We start from the raw sequence: 17,176 nt of genomic DNA on the forward strand, positions 1-17,176 counted from the left end.
GAGTTGACGTCCCTCACTCGCTTTATGCGTTGTATTATCATCCTTTATATAGTGACAACATATTCCACAGCGCTGTGCAATCCGAGATCTCTAGTGCCTGTCCCAGTGGAGCTTACAATCTAATTGCCGCTGCAACAGATGTGCGCACACCCACACACCAATACTTTCTTCAGGCAAAAGCCTCTTAAGCCAGTGGTCTATCTTTGGGTGGCCGGAGTACCCCAGAACACCTGGAGGAAACTGAGATGAACCCCCGGGAAGGGGGGGTTGAATTTGGGAGTAGGACACAGCCCGTGGTTTGAAGCCCTGCGTAGCTGTTGTAAGGTGGATAAGGGGGGATTGATCTCATTTACACTGGGACTTAGTAGTGGCATCGGCTAGAGAAACAACACCTACAACATCCCAGGCTCAGGTTAGTTCCTCCTTGGAATGTTCATCTTCGGAATTTTCAGTTCACATTTGTATCGATGAACTGACTTTAATGAACATTGTTCTGCAGATATTCCTTGTTGAGCGGTGGTTTTACCCAGAGCAACCAATCGGCCGTTTCCTTTCACTTTCTAAACTCTTTCTACACCGTGTCCTGTGTTCAGAATCGTCATAGTATGGAGATAAGCAGATTTATATATTATTATGAAACGTTTATTGATATATGTCGTAGCACTTTACAATTGGGAACAAACACTGTAATAAAACAATACTGAGTAGTACAGACGGACAGAGAGGTTCGAGGGCCCTGACCTCAAGCTTACACTCTATAAGACAATAGGAGCGTGATGTTAGTGCATATTGGTCCAGCCAGAGAACAATGGGAGAAAGCTCTTAGTGGGGGCCATCTACGAACCAGTGGCACAGCAGAATATGTGAGTACGTCCTGTTTAGTTCTGATACGTTTACATACAGTAGGGGACCTGCCAACACCTTAAAATCGTTTAATTCGGAGCACTATAATTGCCGCTATCATGTTTACTGAATTTGACTTTTTTTGCATTATTATTACACCTCTTCAATAATTTAAATATCCGCTGTTGACGGAGTTATTGCGGCTAAATTAATCTGGAGTGTTCATATCCATTAAAATCAAGTGATCAAAACCAGAACATAAGATAGATGATAAGAATCACATTAAAGGGGAAGAATAAGGGATTGTATTGTACGTTTCAGCAATCTTTTAAAAATCGGGGCAAACCCCAGCCCCTGCCCTGGAATTTGGGGAGCGTTGGGCGGCTCTGCGGTGGGACATGTGAACGGGATACACGTCCTACACGTGCTTCTGATTCATGTCCTGCCTGCGACGCCGGCTGCTTTGATGTCAGCCGACGCTGTTTGCCGCATTGATCTCTTGCTCTCTGCCATCAAGGCCGATTGTTTTAAGAGGGATTAAAATTCATAGCGGAGCTGAGAGAAGATTCTGTGTTGCGTCGTCTATCACCAGAGCTGGATACTTGTAATGAGAGTAAAGATTTTAGATGGCAATAGAAATAAACGAGTTGCATAATCACGGCAGCAAAAAAAAAAAGGGAATGAGGTTTGAGGCTCCCTCCCGACCTCTGCTCATAGTAACACTTCATAGTCTATTGCAGGTCTTTATGGGGCCCTTGTGTATATTTATGTCCATGTTTCAGCTGTCCCATTAATCTTTTTTTATTTTTTACACCCCAACTTAAGGAACATTAAACCCTACAGTGCAAGTTGCCCTTAAATGAGAGAACTAGACATTACAGCCACAGATTAGAATGTAAAAGTTTCGGGAACTTATCAGAAATTAAGATATTTGCGATAAAGTTCTATAAGTGGGGGAGGCGTTTACTCCTGTGGATCGCTGACTTCCTGTGTGTAGCCGTTGTAGCTGTAACGTTTACCTGGCTGCGTAGCGAGTGTACGTACAATGTAAAACATCTCCAGGTCTGTCAGGGTTTGGATAAGATATTGGTCACCTATATATTTGTGAATGTTACGAGTTCCTATTGAAACAAATCCTGTTTACCCGATACCTTTTCATTACTGTTAGGATGAAATCACAGACTAATTTAATTCATTTGTTATTGTATGAGCATCAGGCAGCCTTGGAGACTTCCCGATCTCAACACTTGTCAAGTGGCTTCCTTGTCGGTATTCAATGTTTATTGGGCTGAGGACGGGATTGTTCGGCCTGATTAAAGATCAGCTTTAGAACTAGTAGGAGGACTGGCCTGGTGGGACAGTGGTTAGCATTGCTGTCTTACAGGGTTGGGATCATGGGTTGAATTCCAACCAGGGTTTATTCTGTGTGGGGTCTGTATATGCTATACCCATGTTGCACGGATTTCCTCCGGGTTCTCGGGTTTCCTCCCACACTCCAAAACCATACCATATCCGCTGAACAATAGGATTAGTGCTATGTAAATAAAACATTAATACTGATATACTGTAAGCTCCACTTAAACAGGGACGAATGTGAAGAATTAAATATTCTCTGTACAGCACTGCATACTATTGCGGCGCTATATATATATGTACGCTTTAATGCAAATGTAGGATTGTTAGTGTTGCGCACGTCGAAGTGTTTTCTGACATCCTGCCAGCTTTGAATGCTGGGGGGGGAGGGGGTTAATTGTGTCATTTATTTTTACGGGAGATATTTTTAACACGCACAGTTTGCAGCTGCAGACATGAAGTAAAAGGTTCAGCGTTCTAGAAAGCGGCTGAGCAGTGTGTTGCTGAGAGTTGTACAGCTGCCTAGGTGTTGTTCTGTGCTTCAGTCTCCGTCTAGTCACTGACCAGCTCCGTATACGCATCTGTCTCACCCACGCACCCGGGGAATCCTAGTCATTGGGTCGTTTCTGTGCAGGTAAGCACAGAACCGCTCACAGACCGCACTCCAAACCAAAGGCCGCAGACAGTTCGGATGTGGATTTTCGGGAAGGAGGGACCGGAGGATCTAAAGATGGATTCATAGACAATGCAGAGCTGTGGGCGAGACTGGAGGAGCTGGAGAAACAAGAAGAGATGCTGGGAGAGCTGACAGAGTAAGTTTCCTATGAGTTGCAGAGTGTTGTGGGGGGGTATTGGGATAGTTGGCGGTATCAACTACACACAGTGGTGGCAGCCATTTTGATAGGATGCATTCAAGAGAATGGGTCTTATTGATTCACGAGGAGACAGAGATGTCGCTACTTCAAAAAAAATGACTGCCTAATCCAGGCGATGACAAACGCTCTACGAGACTGTTCAAACTGAAATCCAAGTTTTGCAGGAGTTACCTTGGTCTCGGTCACAGAGCTGGTCTCTGGATACAGTCCTACCAAATGTAGAGAGTAGAGCAGACCAGTGTCGTATCAAAGGTCAACAATAAGGAACAGTTCGGCCTGATGACACACTTAAATGTTCTACAGCCATGTAACTAAGCTAGAAAGGAAAAATTACCTGTACAGGCCCATAAATTACTCCTATAAGGATGTACAAACAATTTAATATTTACCGCTGGCTCCTAGAATTGACCCTCTCCTCAATTCTACATATTTTTGTCCACCTCTGACTTTCATTTAGTAATTGTGACACATCTTCTAGTATAACAGATGAAACCTTGGATTAAAAAGTCGACTTTGCTGTGCTCATTAGATAATCTTTATTTTTGCGCTTAATATATCTGAAATATACTTAAATATCTTTTCAATGCCCATTTTCCAATAGAATTTGTATTGATCTCTTCTACCTACAGAACAGCTGAAACTCACCCGCTTACCAACGTGTCATGTTCTGAGGAAAACGAAGCAAATTTGAAGACCGATCTGATTGTGGAACAAGATGGTCGCGCTCAGGGCGATTGTATGAAACCGGAGCCGACGTTGGACACCGCTCGTGTCAACGGGTCGATGTCTCATCACAGCGATGAGGAAGATGACTCTGGTTGTAGAACTGCGGTGGCCACCATACACTTCTTCCATACGGTTGAACCAAAGAGGGTGAGTGGTCCCCAAATATCTATAACCGTTACTGTGACAAGATCCCGCTGCCTATTTCTCAACCACCTCATCCATTTCCATTGTTCCGTCATATCCCCCTTTCACTTCATGGGGTTTTCAGTATGTTTTATTTCGTTTTATTTCTATTTTTGCTCACTCAGGTGAGAATAAACACTGGAAAAAATACTACTTTAAAATACAGCGAAAGGAAGGAAGAAGCGAAAAGGAAAAGAAAAAACAGTAATGGAAATGGACACTCTGCCCCGGAACTGCCGGTTATCAAGACCCCAGCAGATATCTACAGGTAGAGTCCTCGTCTGTGCTGTAGTTCTGTAGTATTGTATCACGCTATCCCATTTACATAAAATACTGTTGTCTTCTTGCTGTCTGATTCTGTGAACACCATGGTAATTACAGGGGCTTCTGTACATTTATCTGTCTTGTAATTGCACTTGTGGAATGAAGGAAGAGACACGTTTTACACGTCTGTATGTTTTGTTGTGTTTCTGTTACAGTTGGCTCTATTGCATTTTGTTGTTAATGTTCTAATGCTCCGATTGGCTACCGGTCTAGCTCCGTGAATGCTTTAATGTTTTGATTGGCTTCAGATTGGATTAACGCTGTGAATGCTCTAAGTAGCACCCAATACTGTAAATATTCTTAAAAATAATAACTTAAAAAAGCACAAATTTGTTTACACAGTTTGTTTGATTTCTTCCATGTGTGACCAGAATAGTACAGTAATGAATAATGCAGGTGCCTCTATTTTCTTGAAGAATTGTCTTTAAAGTATATTGAAAACAAAATGCTTTAAATGACCATAAAATGTCCAAGAATAGTGATTAGAGTTTAGGAATGGGGATCTGTCATTTAGAATTACTTTATTGTTGACATTTTACCTTTTTCGTAAAATGCCAAATCAAGAATTTATTTGTTAAAACATTTTTATTTATTTTTTACTTATATTTATAAAAACATTTATATTTACTCTGCTGTTAAGGTTCTGGGGCTACAGAGCTGTTTTGCAACAGTTAAAACATGGGGGCTATTATGTTGGTCTATGCAAGTCCATTGGGGCTGGTACTTGTGGCAGTGTATACAGGGTGATTCAAAAGTCGCAGTACACCCTTTTATTTCAAAAACTCTACAGGAAATTGGGAAACCTGAATACTCCAGTAAGGTATGGGTGACGTGGTCTATCTTTTACGGTATGTACCAAACATGGGCGCCATCTTGAAATCGGCCAATCGGCCCAATTCCTGTAGAGTTTTTGAAATAAAAAGGTGTACTTCGACTTTTGAATCACCCTGTAGAGAGGAGAATACAGTGTAAGTGGCAGAGGAGGGGTCTTACAGAATGCATGATACCCCCAGCCCTGCTCTGCCACTAGGGTAACAAGGGTGCCCAGGTATTCTGGTATGGGTAGATTTGGGATCGGGTACATTAGTACACACTTCATTTACCCCAACGTGCCAATCATGAAGCTTAAATTCTACTTGGCAGAGTGTTTGTGGACGTGGTGAATGGAGAGTATGTTCCTCGGAAGTCCATCATGAAGTCTAGAAGCCGGGAGAACAGCGTGTGTAGCGATACCAGCGAGAACAGCCCCCACGAGTTCGAGGAGAGACGAGGTTTCCTGCGAAACGTCAGCTTGGAAGACTGCACATTCAGCGACCACAGCGAGGAGGACGATCACGTACATAAAAAGCCGTCTCCGGTGTATGGACCATTAGAGGTGAGATGTTCTCTCTCTATCTGGACATTGTAACATTCAGGAACTGTAGTTGTGCTGTGTGTCTGCTGCATTCTATAGTATAAACCAGGCCTCAGATTATAACTTAGGTTTTCAATTTAAGACCTTATGGGGCATATTCAGTTAGGTTTGGCAATTGGCAACATTGCAGATTTCCATTCGCAACCTATGGGGCACGTACGTAAATCCACGATGTTGCAGTAACGAGTGGGAGCGCGTATCCGCGATCTTTAGACCTAATTGAATATGCCCCTATTTGGCTTTAAGGAGGAGTACTGTCCACTTGACGTTATTTTCCATAATACTTTGTAAAATTTACCACAGGGGGAATTGTGCTATACATCAAATGTTTATTGGTACCAGGAAGGGTTCAATTTATGAGTATAGGAAAAGGTACACCCATTTTCTTGTAGATTTAAGTATAAGTGTATGTAATCTCCTATCAAAGGAAACCTATCGCCTGCACTCAGCCACATGTGGTCTGATACAATATTCAGTCTAGAAACTCACTAGGACGTGGCCTCGCTGTGCCTCATGCCTCAGTGAAATTAATTTATCTGTAAAATGCCTCCTTCCGTTGTGCCTCTCCTAGCGCTAGCTTGCTTCTTATAACGTTTCCCCCTATAAGTTGGTAGCCCTCTGCAGGTTTCTCTCTTTGTACCGTGCCACAGACCATGTCAGTGCTATACAAATGCAAAAATGTTTCCCGTCCAGCAATTCTGGCTCTGGTATTGTAAATATTTTGTGATTATGTGTGTGAAATGGAAAGATTCTCCTCCGCTATTGCACATGGCTCTGATCGTGGGACGATGTTGGCACTTTCATAGCAAACTGCTGTAAAAGTCTGTTCTCTGTAGAAATCAATGTACTCACATTATATTCACTCACTAGGATTAGGGATAGGGATTTACTTAGGTCTGGGGCTAGTTTGTACTTCCCAAAACTCTTACCTTACACTCCAAGCACCCACAATGTTGTCCATGCGTGAAATTAGAGAGAAAATACCATAACTAAGACTTAGGTCCTATTTAATAATAGGATCTGGCTTGACACTTTTTCCATAGATCTATCTTTACAATTTATTTGCAGCAACTAATGTGGGGATCTGATGTATGCCACACACATTATGACGCTTTGGTTTTGCAGTGGTGTGATTAGATGTTAAAATAGTACAGGATGTGACCTGATCTCTGGTTGGCAGAATGATTTTCACAGCAATTAGCTCTTTAACCGCTAACATGAACCACGATTAGGAACCGTAATGGGTGCAAATCATGTATTGGGGGACTCCAAAGTAAAACCAGGAAATAAGATGCAAATACCTTGTAACTTGCCATCATACTCACTAAATGTGTTGTAGTGAGAGCACTTATCAGGCCATAAGTGAAGCACCTGTATAATACTTGGAGTGCTTCATCCCCATTCTTCTGTCAATTGGTTCTTGGTTCAGTCTAGATGCTGTTTTTATAGTTCATGCCCTTTTTTCTTTAGGCACAATTTGTGCTGTTTCTACACGATGGGTATAAGATTTTGTATTTTTTCCCACTGCTGTATGGAAAAGATTAAAAGGCGGGGTAATACTTCACTTTGTGGGTCTGGTACCTTCCTTGTGTGGCTCTCTGATCCAGTCTCCTTATGCTGGATATAGGAGTGGTCACATGATGTACATTAAAGTGCAAAAGTTTTAGGCAGGTGTGGTAAGAATGCTTTCAAAAACAGAAGTGTTAATAGTTGTATTTTTTTATCAATTAACAAAATGCAATCTAAATTAAATCAATATTTGGTGTGTAAACACCCTTTGCCTTCAAAACAGCATTAATTCTTCTTGGTACACTTGCACACATTTTTCGGAGGAACTCAGCAGGGAGGTTGTTCCAAACATCTTGGAGAACTAACCACAGATCTTCTGTGGATATAAACTTGTTCAGATCCTTCTGTGTCCATGTAATCCCAGACACTCGATGATGGTCAGATCAGGGCTCTGTGGGGGCCATATCATCACTTTCAGGACTCCTTGTTCTACTTTATGCTGAGGATAGTTCTTAATGACATTGGCTCCAACTTTACAGCCAATCAGACGCCTCCCTGATGGTATTGCATGATGGATAGTACCTGCCTGTATTTCTCAGCATGGAGGACACCATTAATCCTGACCAAATCCCCAACTCCATTTTCTGAAATGCAGCCCCAAACTTGCAAGGAACCTCCACCGTGCTTCACTGTTGCCTGCAGACACTCGTTACTGTACCGCTCTCTCTATCCCTTCAGTGAACAGACTGTCTTCTGTTACAGGCAAATATTTTACATTTGGACTCCTGAGTCCAGAGCACCTGCTGCCATTTCTCTGCACTGCAGTTCCTATGTTTCTGTGCATAGTTGAGTCTCTTATTTCTATGTTGAAGGTTTGCTTTTTGGCCACAATTCTTCCATGAAGTCCACTCCAGACTTCTCCGAACAGTAGATGGGTGTACCTTGGTCCCACTGTCTTTTTCCAGTTCTGAGCTGATGGTACTGTTGGACATCTTTCGGTTTCGAAGGGCAGTAAGCGTGATGTGTCTTTCATCTGATGCACTAAGTTTTCCTGGCCGATCACTGCGTCTACGGTCCTCAACGTTGCCTGTTTGTGCTTCTTCAAAACAGCTTGAACAGCACATCTTGGAAACCCCAGACTGCATTGAAATCTTTGCCTTGGAGAGACCTTACTGATGCAGTATAACTACCTTGTGTCTTGTTGCTGTGCTCAGTCTTGCAATGGTGTATGACCTGTGACCTGAAACGGTCTTCCACAACCTCACCTTTGCAGCAGAGTTTGGCTGTTCCTCATCCAGTTTTAAGCCTCCTGCACAACTGTTTCTGTTTTCAGTTGAAGACTGTGTTTCAATCTACATATGAAAGGATGGTCATTATCATCTGTTTGGTATGGTTGGAGGATTAGTCAGGTGTATGATTAACCAAACCCCTGACTTTGCACAAGTGTACTTAGAAGTAATTGATGCTGTTTTGAAGGCAAAGGGCGGTCACACCAAATATCGATTTGATTTAGATTTCTCTTCTGTTCATTTACTATGCATTTGGTTAATTGATAAGAAAGAAACTATTAATCTATTTTTGAAAGCATTCTTACTTTGCAGCATTTTTTCCCACACCTGCCCAAAACATTTGCATAAATTTTGTATGTATATTGTTTAGGTTCTAAATGTACAGGGCTTCCTGGTGCTTGTTTCTCCTCCACAAATTATGCAAATGTACATGTTAGAGTGTGTCCTATTTTGTGGTGGTTCTAGCATTCTGGGCGTTTGTTGACGGGGATGAAGCGAGCCGTCCTCGTTTGATGCCCGTCCTCCGTTCTATGTCCGAGGGTCAATTTAAGAGTGTTCCCATTTCTTTGCGTGGAATACTTTTGTATTATATATTCAGGCGGCATGTCTGCGATTCTCCCTCTGTAATTGCCTGTTCGTAGCAGGGGCGAGCCTTTCTTATTTTGTAATTTTCTTTGAAGGGATGGGGAGGCACAGAGCTTCCCGTTGTAGAGCGCGGGTTTGCAGCTAAGCGAATATAGCAAAGGTGAGAATGTATAAAAGAAAGTGAAAAAAACCGCGTTTCGCTCACAATTTTAGTCGGACCATCAGGGATAGTAAGTAATAAAATACACTAATATTGCTATCGTGGTATTGTAGGGATTTTCAGGTGGGGGTTAATTTGAGGCATGATTGGTATGCAGACTATATAGGTTAATTATCTTGATTGTATGTTCTGTAATGGGTGAGGGAGGGGATGGCGTTACAGTGAAAATGTATGTGGGGAGGGGGTCATGTTTGTAACATATACAGGCTCCATCCCATTCATGCCTCAAATTAATCCCCACCGGAAAATCCTTTAGAAGGTGTAAACCCTCCAATACCAATGTATTTCATTACTTACTGTCCCTGATGGGGTCTGCCTGAGATTTCAGATGAAACGCGTTGGTTACTTTCACTTTATTTTTATACAGATATTTTCACCTTTGCTACATTCGCTTATTTGCAAACTCGCCCTCTACAACTTTACGCCTCATATACAAAACCTTTGTAGCGAGTGTGAGCTTCTTTATTTTCTTTGACAAACACACACACAGCGGGAGAATGATAGACACGCCTCCTGAAGTCACAACTATTTAAAACTCACTCCCCTGGACATACAGCGGAGGACGCACTTCATACGCGGTCAACTTGCTTCATCCCTGTCGACAAACTAACGTTAGCACCACCACAAATTAAGATTTTTTTTTTCCCCCTTCTAGGACCATTAATAAACATAACACACAAATTTCATGATTTGTGAAGGAAAAAAAACAAACACCAGAAAGCCCCCACACATCTAGAACTCTAAGGGGTATATTTACTAAACTGCGGGTTTGACAAAGTGGAGATGTTGCCAAGAGCAACCAATCAGATTCTAGTTGTCATTTATTTAGTACATTCTACAAAATGACAGCTAGAATGTGATTGGTTGCTCTAGGCAACATCTCCACTTTGTCAAACCCGCAGTTTAGTAAATATACCTTTAAGCTTGCCATATACACCCACAAAAGAAGTTACATCTTCTTTTTCTCTAAGCACCATCACAAGATATTGGAAAGGTGCAGATCTCCTGCACTGATTCACATTTTAACGGGGTCTAAATAGCCCATAAGAGCAGAATCTACACTGTAGACTGTTTCTGTGCCTCCATCTCTACTGAACACATCTGAGCAGGCCTGGACAACCGGCGGCTCTCCAAGTGTTGTAGAACTACAAGTCCCAGCGTACCCTGTCCGCTATCTACTGGCAAAGTATGCTGGGGCTTGTAGTTTTACACCACCTGGAGTGTCACAGGTTGTCAAGACCTGTAGCAAGGGTTATTGATTGACAACACCATGGATATGTGTGTGTGTGTGTGTGTGTGTGTGTGTGTGTGTGTGTATAGTAATTGTTATAATTTGTTCCAGGCATTTTCGGGAACTGTAATAGAAAAGGAACCGTTCTGTATATCTGTGCCAGTGACCAGTATCGCCCACCCAGCTCTGCCCACCATCCAGGAGAGAAAATCAGAAGAACAGACCCCTGAGATCCCCGAAGAGGGGACAAAGAGGGTCTCAAAATTCAAAGCAGCCAGAATACAACAAGCAAAATAACATTTATGGTGTTTCCCGTTACCGAGAGGAGAGCGCGCGGGTCGGGATTTTGTTGACCAGCTCAGTCTGTGCTAGGTGAGGTTTAGTGTACTCTCTATTACATACAATGATTAAGATAAATTCTCAGTCATTTTGATAATCTACAGATAAAAAGTCAGATATATATTTTTTTTTTTCCGAATAAATATGCAATTTATTTGAGTGATACTTTCTGCACCTTTTTTATGTGTGTTTCAACGTTCTGGAGCGTTGAGAACAGACCCCCATCGAGCCCCCCTGACTAAGGGACCGTAATACTTTACAGAAAAGTCATTGCAGTCAAGTTACCAGTCTCTCTGCAATATAGTTTTCGTTGCTCATTTTTTTTTTTTCTGGGACCTGCGATCCTTAAGGTCAACAAACAATTGTTTAGCTCAGGAGTAACCTATAGGTACGGTCATTTATTCTGACACGACTATGCTCAAACAGGGATATCCATAACACATGGACTGTATGTCAGGAACCACAACTTAGTGCCACACTGTGGTAAATGGCGAAATTTTAAAAAGCAATGCAAACATTTTACCTTCTCTTTGCTCAATACCAGGAGTAAACTACTTTAATACCGGACTCCGTTCAGCAGTCAAACGTTTTGTGACTGGAAATTTTTGGTGGCCTCAACGAATTCTTTACATTCAGTAGTTTTTAGCTTAATTTTGAGCTTTACAGCCGAACAAGATGGATGTATGAACTTTTTCAATAGAGACACCACGCTGCACACGTCCTTCGAGATGCAATGCAGCTCAAAAGAAGATGGTGGAGGCTCGTATTTGTGAGGCTCCATTTAATTCAATGAATAGCAACTTAAAAATCAGGACATCGCTGACCGTACCAAATTCACACTATATTCAAAAGGTACTTGCACGTTAGTGTAATGCACCTAATAACAGCTGACCTCTAATTGGTAGGCCGCAACAGGTCACCATTGACTCCTTTTCAGTGCCTTTAAAAGAGGACGTGTCACCTACACCTAGTGGAGGCAGCCATTTTATGGACGGAGGCAATACTCAGTCACTGCGTAGTGAGGCCTCGGTGCCCCAGTGATGTCATTGGTGCATTGTGAACGGGATAGGCCTCATTCTTGTGAAAATTGGTTCAGCCTACAAAATGGCTTCCTCCACAGTCTCCATTTTAAATCATTAGAGGGAAGTATCATTTTGTATAAAATAATAAAAAAAGTTTTGTTATAAAATATATCTGTGGCTTCATCTAAATATTACGCTTGAATATCTGACAGTTCTCTGTTACCCTGATGCGGTTTAATAACATTTCTTATTTAAGGGTGTCGTTAAGAGCGTCCTGTGTCATCAACATCCGACTGCCATAACCAAACGTACCATCTGTAATGTTAGCAACACAAACTCATAATCGGGTTACAAATGTGACACGTAAACGGAGCCTAGACCTCTTGTGATTGTCATTCAGGGCCCCGTACCTCTTTATCCCCCATAAACATACCCTAGTTCTTCACCTAAAGCTGGTCAGCAACCAGCAGACCTGGAAAAAAAATAAACCCAAAGAACCGTAGTACAATTTGAATCCAATTTTTTAAATTGCATATTTTTATTAAATACAAAAATGATAATTTCCTTTAATAATACTCCATTTGGTGTAATAAGGTGACAATGTCTGTATTTTTCTCATTTAAAATATCAGCTGTGGCTGTAACACCTTGACTTTTTATACAGCAGGGACTATTGACGCCACCTCTCTAGCCCCAAAAACTGTCTTCAGAGAGGGTGAGGGAGTTTTGTTCTTGGACTGTAATCAGTCTTCTTCTGGCATGCCCCATTCTGAGTTTGTGCCGCTTTCTCTGCCTGGGGGGGGGGTTGATTTTCAGGATTACAAATCCATAAATTAAAGTCTCCTGAGGGTGGAAAATCCCATTTAAGATGTCCCTTCTCTGAATCGTTAAACTACAATATATGTATTTCCTGTACGACGACAATGAACAAGTACTTTTTGTATTCCCATACTTGTAGTTCCATGTGAGCGCTTTCTGTACCATTACACACAACCGCTTTTTAGACATTCACGCGGAAGCTTATCAGAGGAAAAATGGTATTTTGTAATAGTATTTTTTTTTCCAAAGAAAAAATTCTTGTGAATCGTTTGAACTCTATTTTTCACAATGTTAAATGTAAAAAAAAATAAAGTTTTTACTGTGAATGTAAGTGCACGTTTTCTTGTTTACATGTATTGTAAAAAAAGGACAGTAGTTAGCGCTTATCCTTCATACTGCATATCTGTGTATCTAGAAGAATGAAAACATGAAATATTGGTTCATATTCTTATCAAAGCATTTAAACCTGCATCCCAGTGTCAAGGGTACCTCATTGTATGCAGGGCCTACACTGACTATGTGCTTCCAACATATAATGATAATTGTATACATTGTAGACATTACATGTGTTCTTACATAGCCATTGAGGCTAGAAAAGACAATTATCCATCAGTTTAACTTTTCACAAACTCCACGAAATGCGTGTATACCCCTGTTAGGATGATGAATATCTTTCTCCTTCCACAGGGCAATTGCATATACTCCCTGATTATGATGATTGTGGTAAACCAGGAGCATAAGCTCCTAAGGCAGAGGCACCTCCATATGTGTACAGCAGAAATGCAGACATTTTTGCGTGGCCTTTTTTTTTTTTTTTTTTTTTCTTAACAGCAATTTACACCCATTTTGCTAAAACCTGTATCAGCCCCAATGCGTCCAATATGATGATCTGCTATAAAGACATCTTACCCTTACCTAAAATATTAGGAAACCCTGATAAAATATTCTGTACTATTTGGTTTAGAGCCACTGATTGAGATGCAGAGACAATGGTATAATGTAATCCAGGCGGCGGGTCAGCCCATTACCGCCTTAAAACCGACCATCTGACTCTGGCCATTGTAACTGACCTCATTCAAGCTGGAGGCATTTTAGAAAGTCGCAATTGACATCTGTCGACAATTAAGCGTGAGGGGAATGTTGTAAGTCTGCTTTATGATAAGTCCCTATTTCCTCCTTGTCGGCCTTATACTAATCGGAACGGTTGTAGCCATTCTTGCAGACGGAAAAACGTACCCCACTCACGTGGTGAAGGGGGAACACAGTATGTGACATCGTGAAGAGGGGGACACAGTGATGTGGTTAAAAAGGGTGCAAGTGTGTGATGTGAAAAGGAAGGAACAGTGTGTGACGTGGTGAAAGGGGGAGCCAGAGTGACGTGGTGAAAAGGAAGGAACAGTGTGACGTGAATGGGGGAGCCAGAGTGGAAGCGGGGGAGCCAGAGTGACGTGGTGAAAGAAGGGAGCCAGAGTGACGTGGTGAAATCGGGGGAACACAGTTTGTGACGTGGTGGAAGCGGGGGAACAGTTTGTGACGTGGTGAAAGTGGGGGAACACAGTTTGTGACGTGGTGAAAGTGGGGGAACACAGTGTGACGTGGTGAAAGCGGGGGAACACAGTTTGTGACGTGGTGGAAGCGGGGGAACAGTTTGTGACGTGGTGAATGGGGGAGCCAGAGTGACGTGGTGGAAGCGGGGGAACAGTTTGTGACGTGGTGAAAGTGGGGAAACACAGTTTGTGACGTGGTGAAAGTGGGGAAACACAGTTTGTGACGTGGTGAAAGTGGGGAAACACAGTTTGTGACGTGGTGAAAGTGGGGAAACACAGTTTGTGACGTGGGGAAGTGTGACGTGGTGAACACAGTGTGTGACGTGGTGGAAGCGGGGGAACAGTGTGGCGGGGGAGCCAGAGTGACGTGGTGGAAGCGGGGGAACAGTGTGACGTGGTGAAATCGGGGGAACACAGTGTGACGTGGTGGAAGCGGGGGAACAGTGTGACGTGGTGAAAGTGGGGGAACACAGTGTGACGTGTTGAAATCGGGGGAACACAGTGTGTGTGACGTGGTGAAATCGGGGGAACACAGTGTGTGACGTGGTGAAAGTGGGGGAGTGTGACGTGGTGAAATCGGGAGCCAGAGTGACGTGGTGAAATCGGGGGAACACAGTGTGACGTGGTGAAATCGGGGGAACACAGTGTGACGTGGTGAAATCGGGGGAACACAGTGTGACGTGGTGAAATCGGGGGAACAGTGTGTGACGTGGTGGAAGCGGGGGAACAGTGTGGCGGGGGAGCCAGAGTGACGTGGTGGAAGCGGGGGAACACAGTGTGTGACGTGGTGAAAGTGGGGGAACACAGTGTGATGTGGTGAAAGAGGGAGCCAGAGTGACGTGGTGAAATCGGGGGAACACAGTGTGACGTGGTGAAATCGGGGGAACACAGTGTGACGTGGTGAAATCCGGGGAACACAGTGTGACGTGGTGAAATCCGGGGAACACAGTTTGTGACGTGGTGAAATCCGGGGAACACAGTTTGTGACGTGGTGAAATCGGGGGAACACAGTGTGACGTGGTGAAATCGGGGGAACACAGTGTGACGTGGTGAAATCGGGGGAACACAGTGTGACGTGGTGACATCGGGGGAACACAGTTTGTGACGTGGTGGAAGTGGGGGAACACAGTTTGACGTGGTGGAAGCGGGGGAACAGTTTGACGTGGTGGAAGCGGGGGAACAGTTTGTGACGTGGTGAAAGTGGGGGAACAGTTTGTGATGTGGTGAAAGTGGGGGAACACAGTTTGTGACGTGGTGAAAGTGGGGAAACACAGTTTGTGACGTGAAAGCGGGGGAACAGTGCGACGTGGTGAAAGTGGGGAAACACTGTGCCGTGGTGAAATCGGGGGAACACAGTGTGACGTGGTGGAAGCGGGGGAACAGTGTGTGACGTGGTGGAAGCGGGGGAACAGTGTGGCGGGGGAGCCAGAGTGACGTGGTGAAATCGGGGGAACACAGTGTGACGTGGTGAAATCAGAACACAGTGTGACGTGGTGAAATCAGAACACAGTGTGACGTGGTGAACACAGTGTGTGACGTGGTGGAAGCGGGGGAACAGTGTGACATGGTCGAAGCGGGGGAACAGTGTGTCGTGGTGAAAGTAGGGGAACACAGTTTGTGACGTGAAAGCGGGGGAACAGTGCGACGTGGTGAAAGTGGGGAAACACAGTGTGCCATGGTGAAATCGGGGGAACACAGTGTGACGTGGTGGAAGCGGGGGAACAGTGTGGCGGGGGAGCCAGAGTGACGTGGTGAAATCGTGGGGACACAGTGTGACGTGGTGAAATCGGGGGAACAGTGTGACATGGTCGAAGCGGGGGAACAGTGTGTCGTGGTGAAAGGGGGAGCCAGAGTGACGTGGTGGAAGCAGGGGAACACCGTGTGTGACGTGGTGAAAGTGGGGGAACACAGTGTGTCGAAGGCCACAGCGAGGTCCAGGAGGATAAGCAAGGAAAAGTGGCTGAGAGAAGATCATTGGCAACTTTGGACAAGGCAGTTTCTGTGGAGTGGGCAGAACCCATATTGAGAGGATCAAGAAGGAAGTTGTTAGGTAGCTTCTGAGATGTTTGTAGACAAGCCGCTCAAGTATTTTGGAGGCAAAAGGGAGAAGATAAATGGGGCAGACGTTGGGAGAAAGGAGCACAAGAGGTGGTGGCTGGATGGAGAGAGGAGGGAGTGGTAGGGTTGGCAGAAGAGTGATGGGAGCAGGAGATTGTCTCTTTTTTCACTTCCACAATTAAGACCAGTCAGTGGCAGAAGGGAGTGTGTTGCAAGTGGTAATAAGGAGGCTGTGATTAGAGGACTTTGAAGAAATGAGAGACTTAAAGAAGGATTGTTTAGTGAGGGAAAGGGTGGAACTATAGGATGATGCGATGAGCTTGAAATGAAGGACGTCTGCCAAGTAGCGAGACTTCCTCCAGGGGCGTTCAACAGTACCTGTGCATTTATGAAGGAACCAGTTACATTTGGAGTGCCATGGTTGGGGTTTAGAATGGCGAAAGTGGACAGAAGAGTCCTGAACGATTGTGAGGCTGTGGTTGTAGGTCAGGCCAGGGTGGATAGAGGGGATAAGAGAGTTTCAAGCAAAGAGGTGAAAATAACAGGATCAAGATTGCATCTACTAACTGTTAACTTGGTCGTGGCCGATGGGTGCAGAAGATAAGTAAAAATTGAAGGAGAGGAGATGGTGGACAGAGAGTGGGAATAAATCACACTGATGGGAGAACACAAGGTCAAGGAAGTGACCATGATAGTGGGTGGGGAAGGAGGTCCTCTGTGAGAAGCAGGTAGAAAGGGCAAGACGATTGGTGGACGCTGCGTCAGTGGAGTTGTCAATGTGGATGTTAGTTACCTAGGATGATAAAGGAGAAGTCTGTGGAGAGGTAGTGGGGAAGTGAG

General features: G+C 43.8%; 1 protein-coding gene and 1 long non-coding RNA gene across 3 annotated transcripts in view; one reads left to right on the forward strand and one right to left on the reverse strand.

Annotated features, from left to right (window-relative positions):
* URI1 (URI1 prefoldin like chaperone) overlaps nucleotides 1-13,057 on the forward strand; it is a 63,419-nt gene extending 50,362 nt beyond the window's left edge. For both annotated transcript variants that reach the window (XM_075189239.1, XM_075189240.1), the window contains 5 exons: nucleotides 2,831-3,008; nucleotides 3,701-3,944; nucleotides 4,106-4,248; nucleotides 5,448-5,679; nucleotides 10,664-13,057. In XM_075189239.1, coding sequence (XP_075045340.1) covers nucleotides 2,831-3,008; nucleotides 3,701-3,944; nucleotides 4,106-4,248; nucleotides 5,448-5,679; nucleotides 10,664-10,849 — 983 coding nt within the window. In that variant the 3' untranslated portion in view covers nucleotides 10,850-13,057. The remainder of the gene's footprint in view (nucleotides 1-2,830; nucleotides 3,009-3,700; nucleotides 3,945-4,105; nucleotides 4,249-5,447; nucleotides 5,680-10,663) is intronic.
* The window catches only part of LOC142104523 (uncharacterized), a 412,155-nt gene that overhangs the window by 115,974 nt on the left and 279,005 nt on the right, over nucleotides 1-17,176 (reverse strand). The window lies entirely within an intron of this gene.

This window comes from Mixophyes fleayi, chromosome 10 (assembly GCF_038048845.1).
Source record: "Mixophyes fleayi isolate aMixFle1 chromosome 10, aMixFle1.hap1, whole genome shotgun sequence".
NCBI lineage: Eukaryota > Metazoa > Chordata > Amphibia > Anura > Limnodynastidae > Mixophyes > Mixophyes fleayi.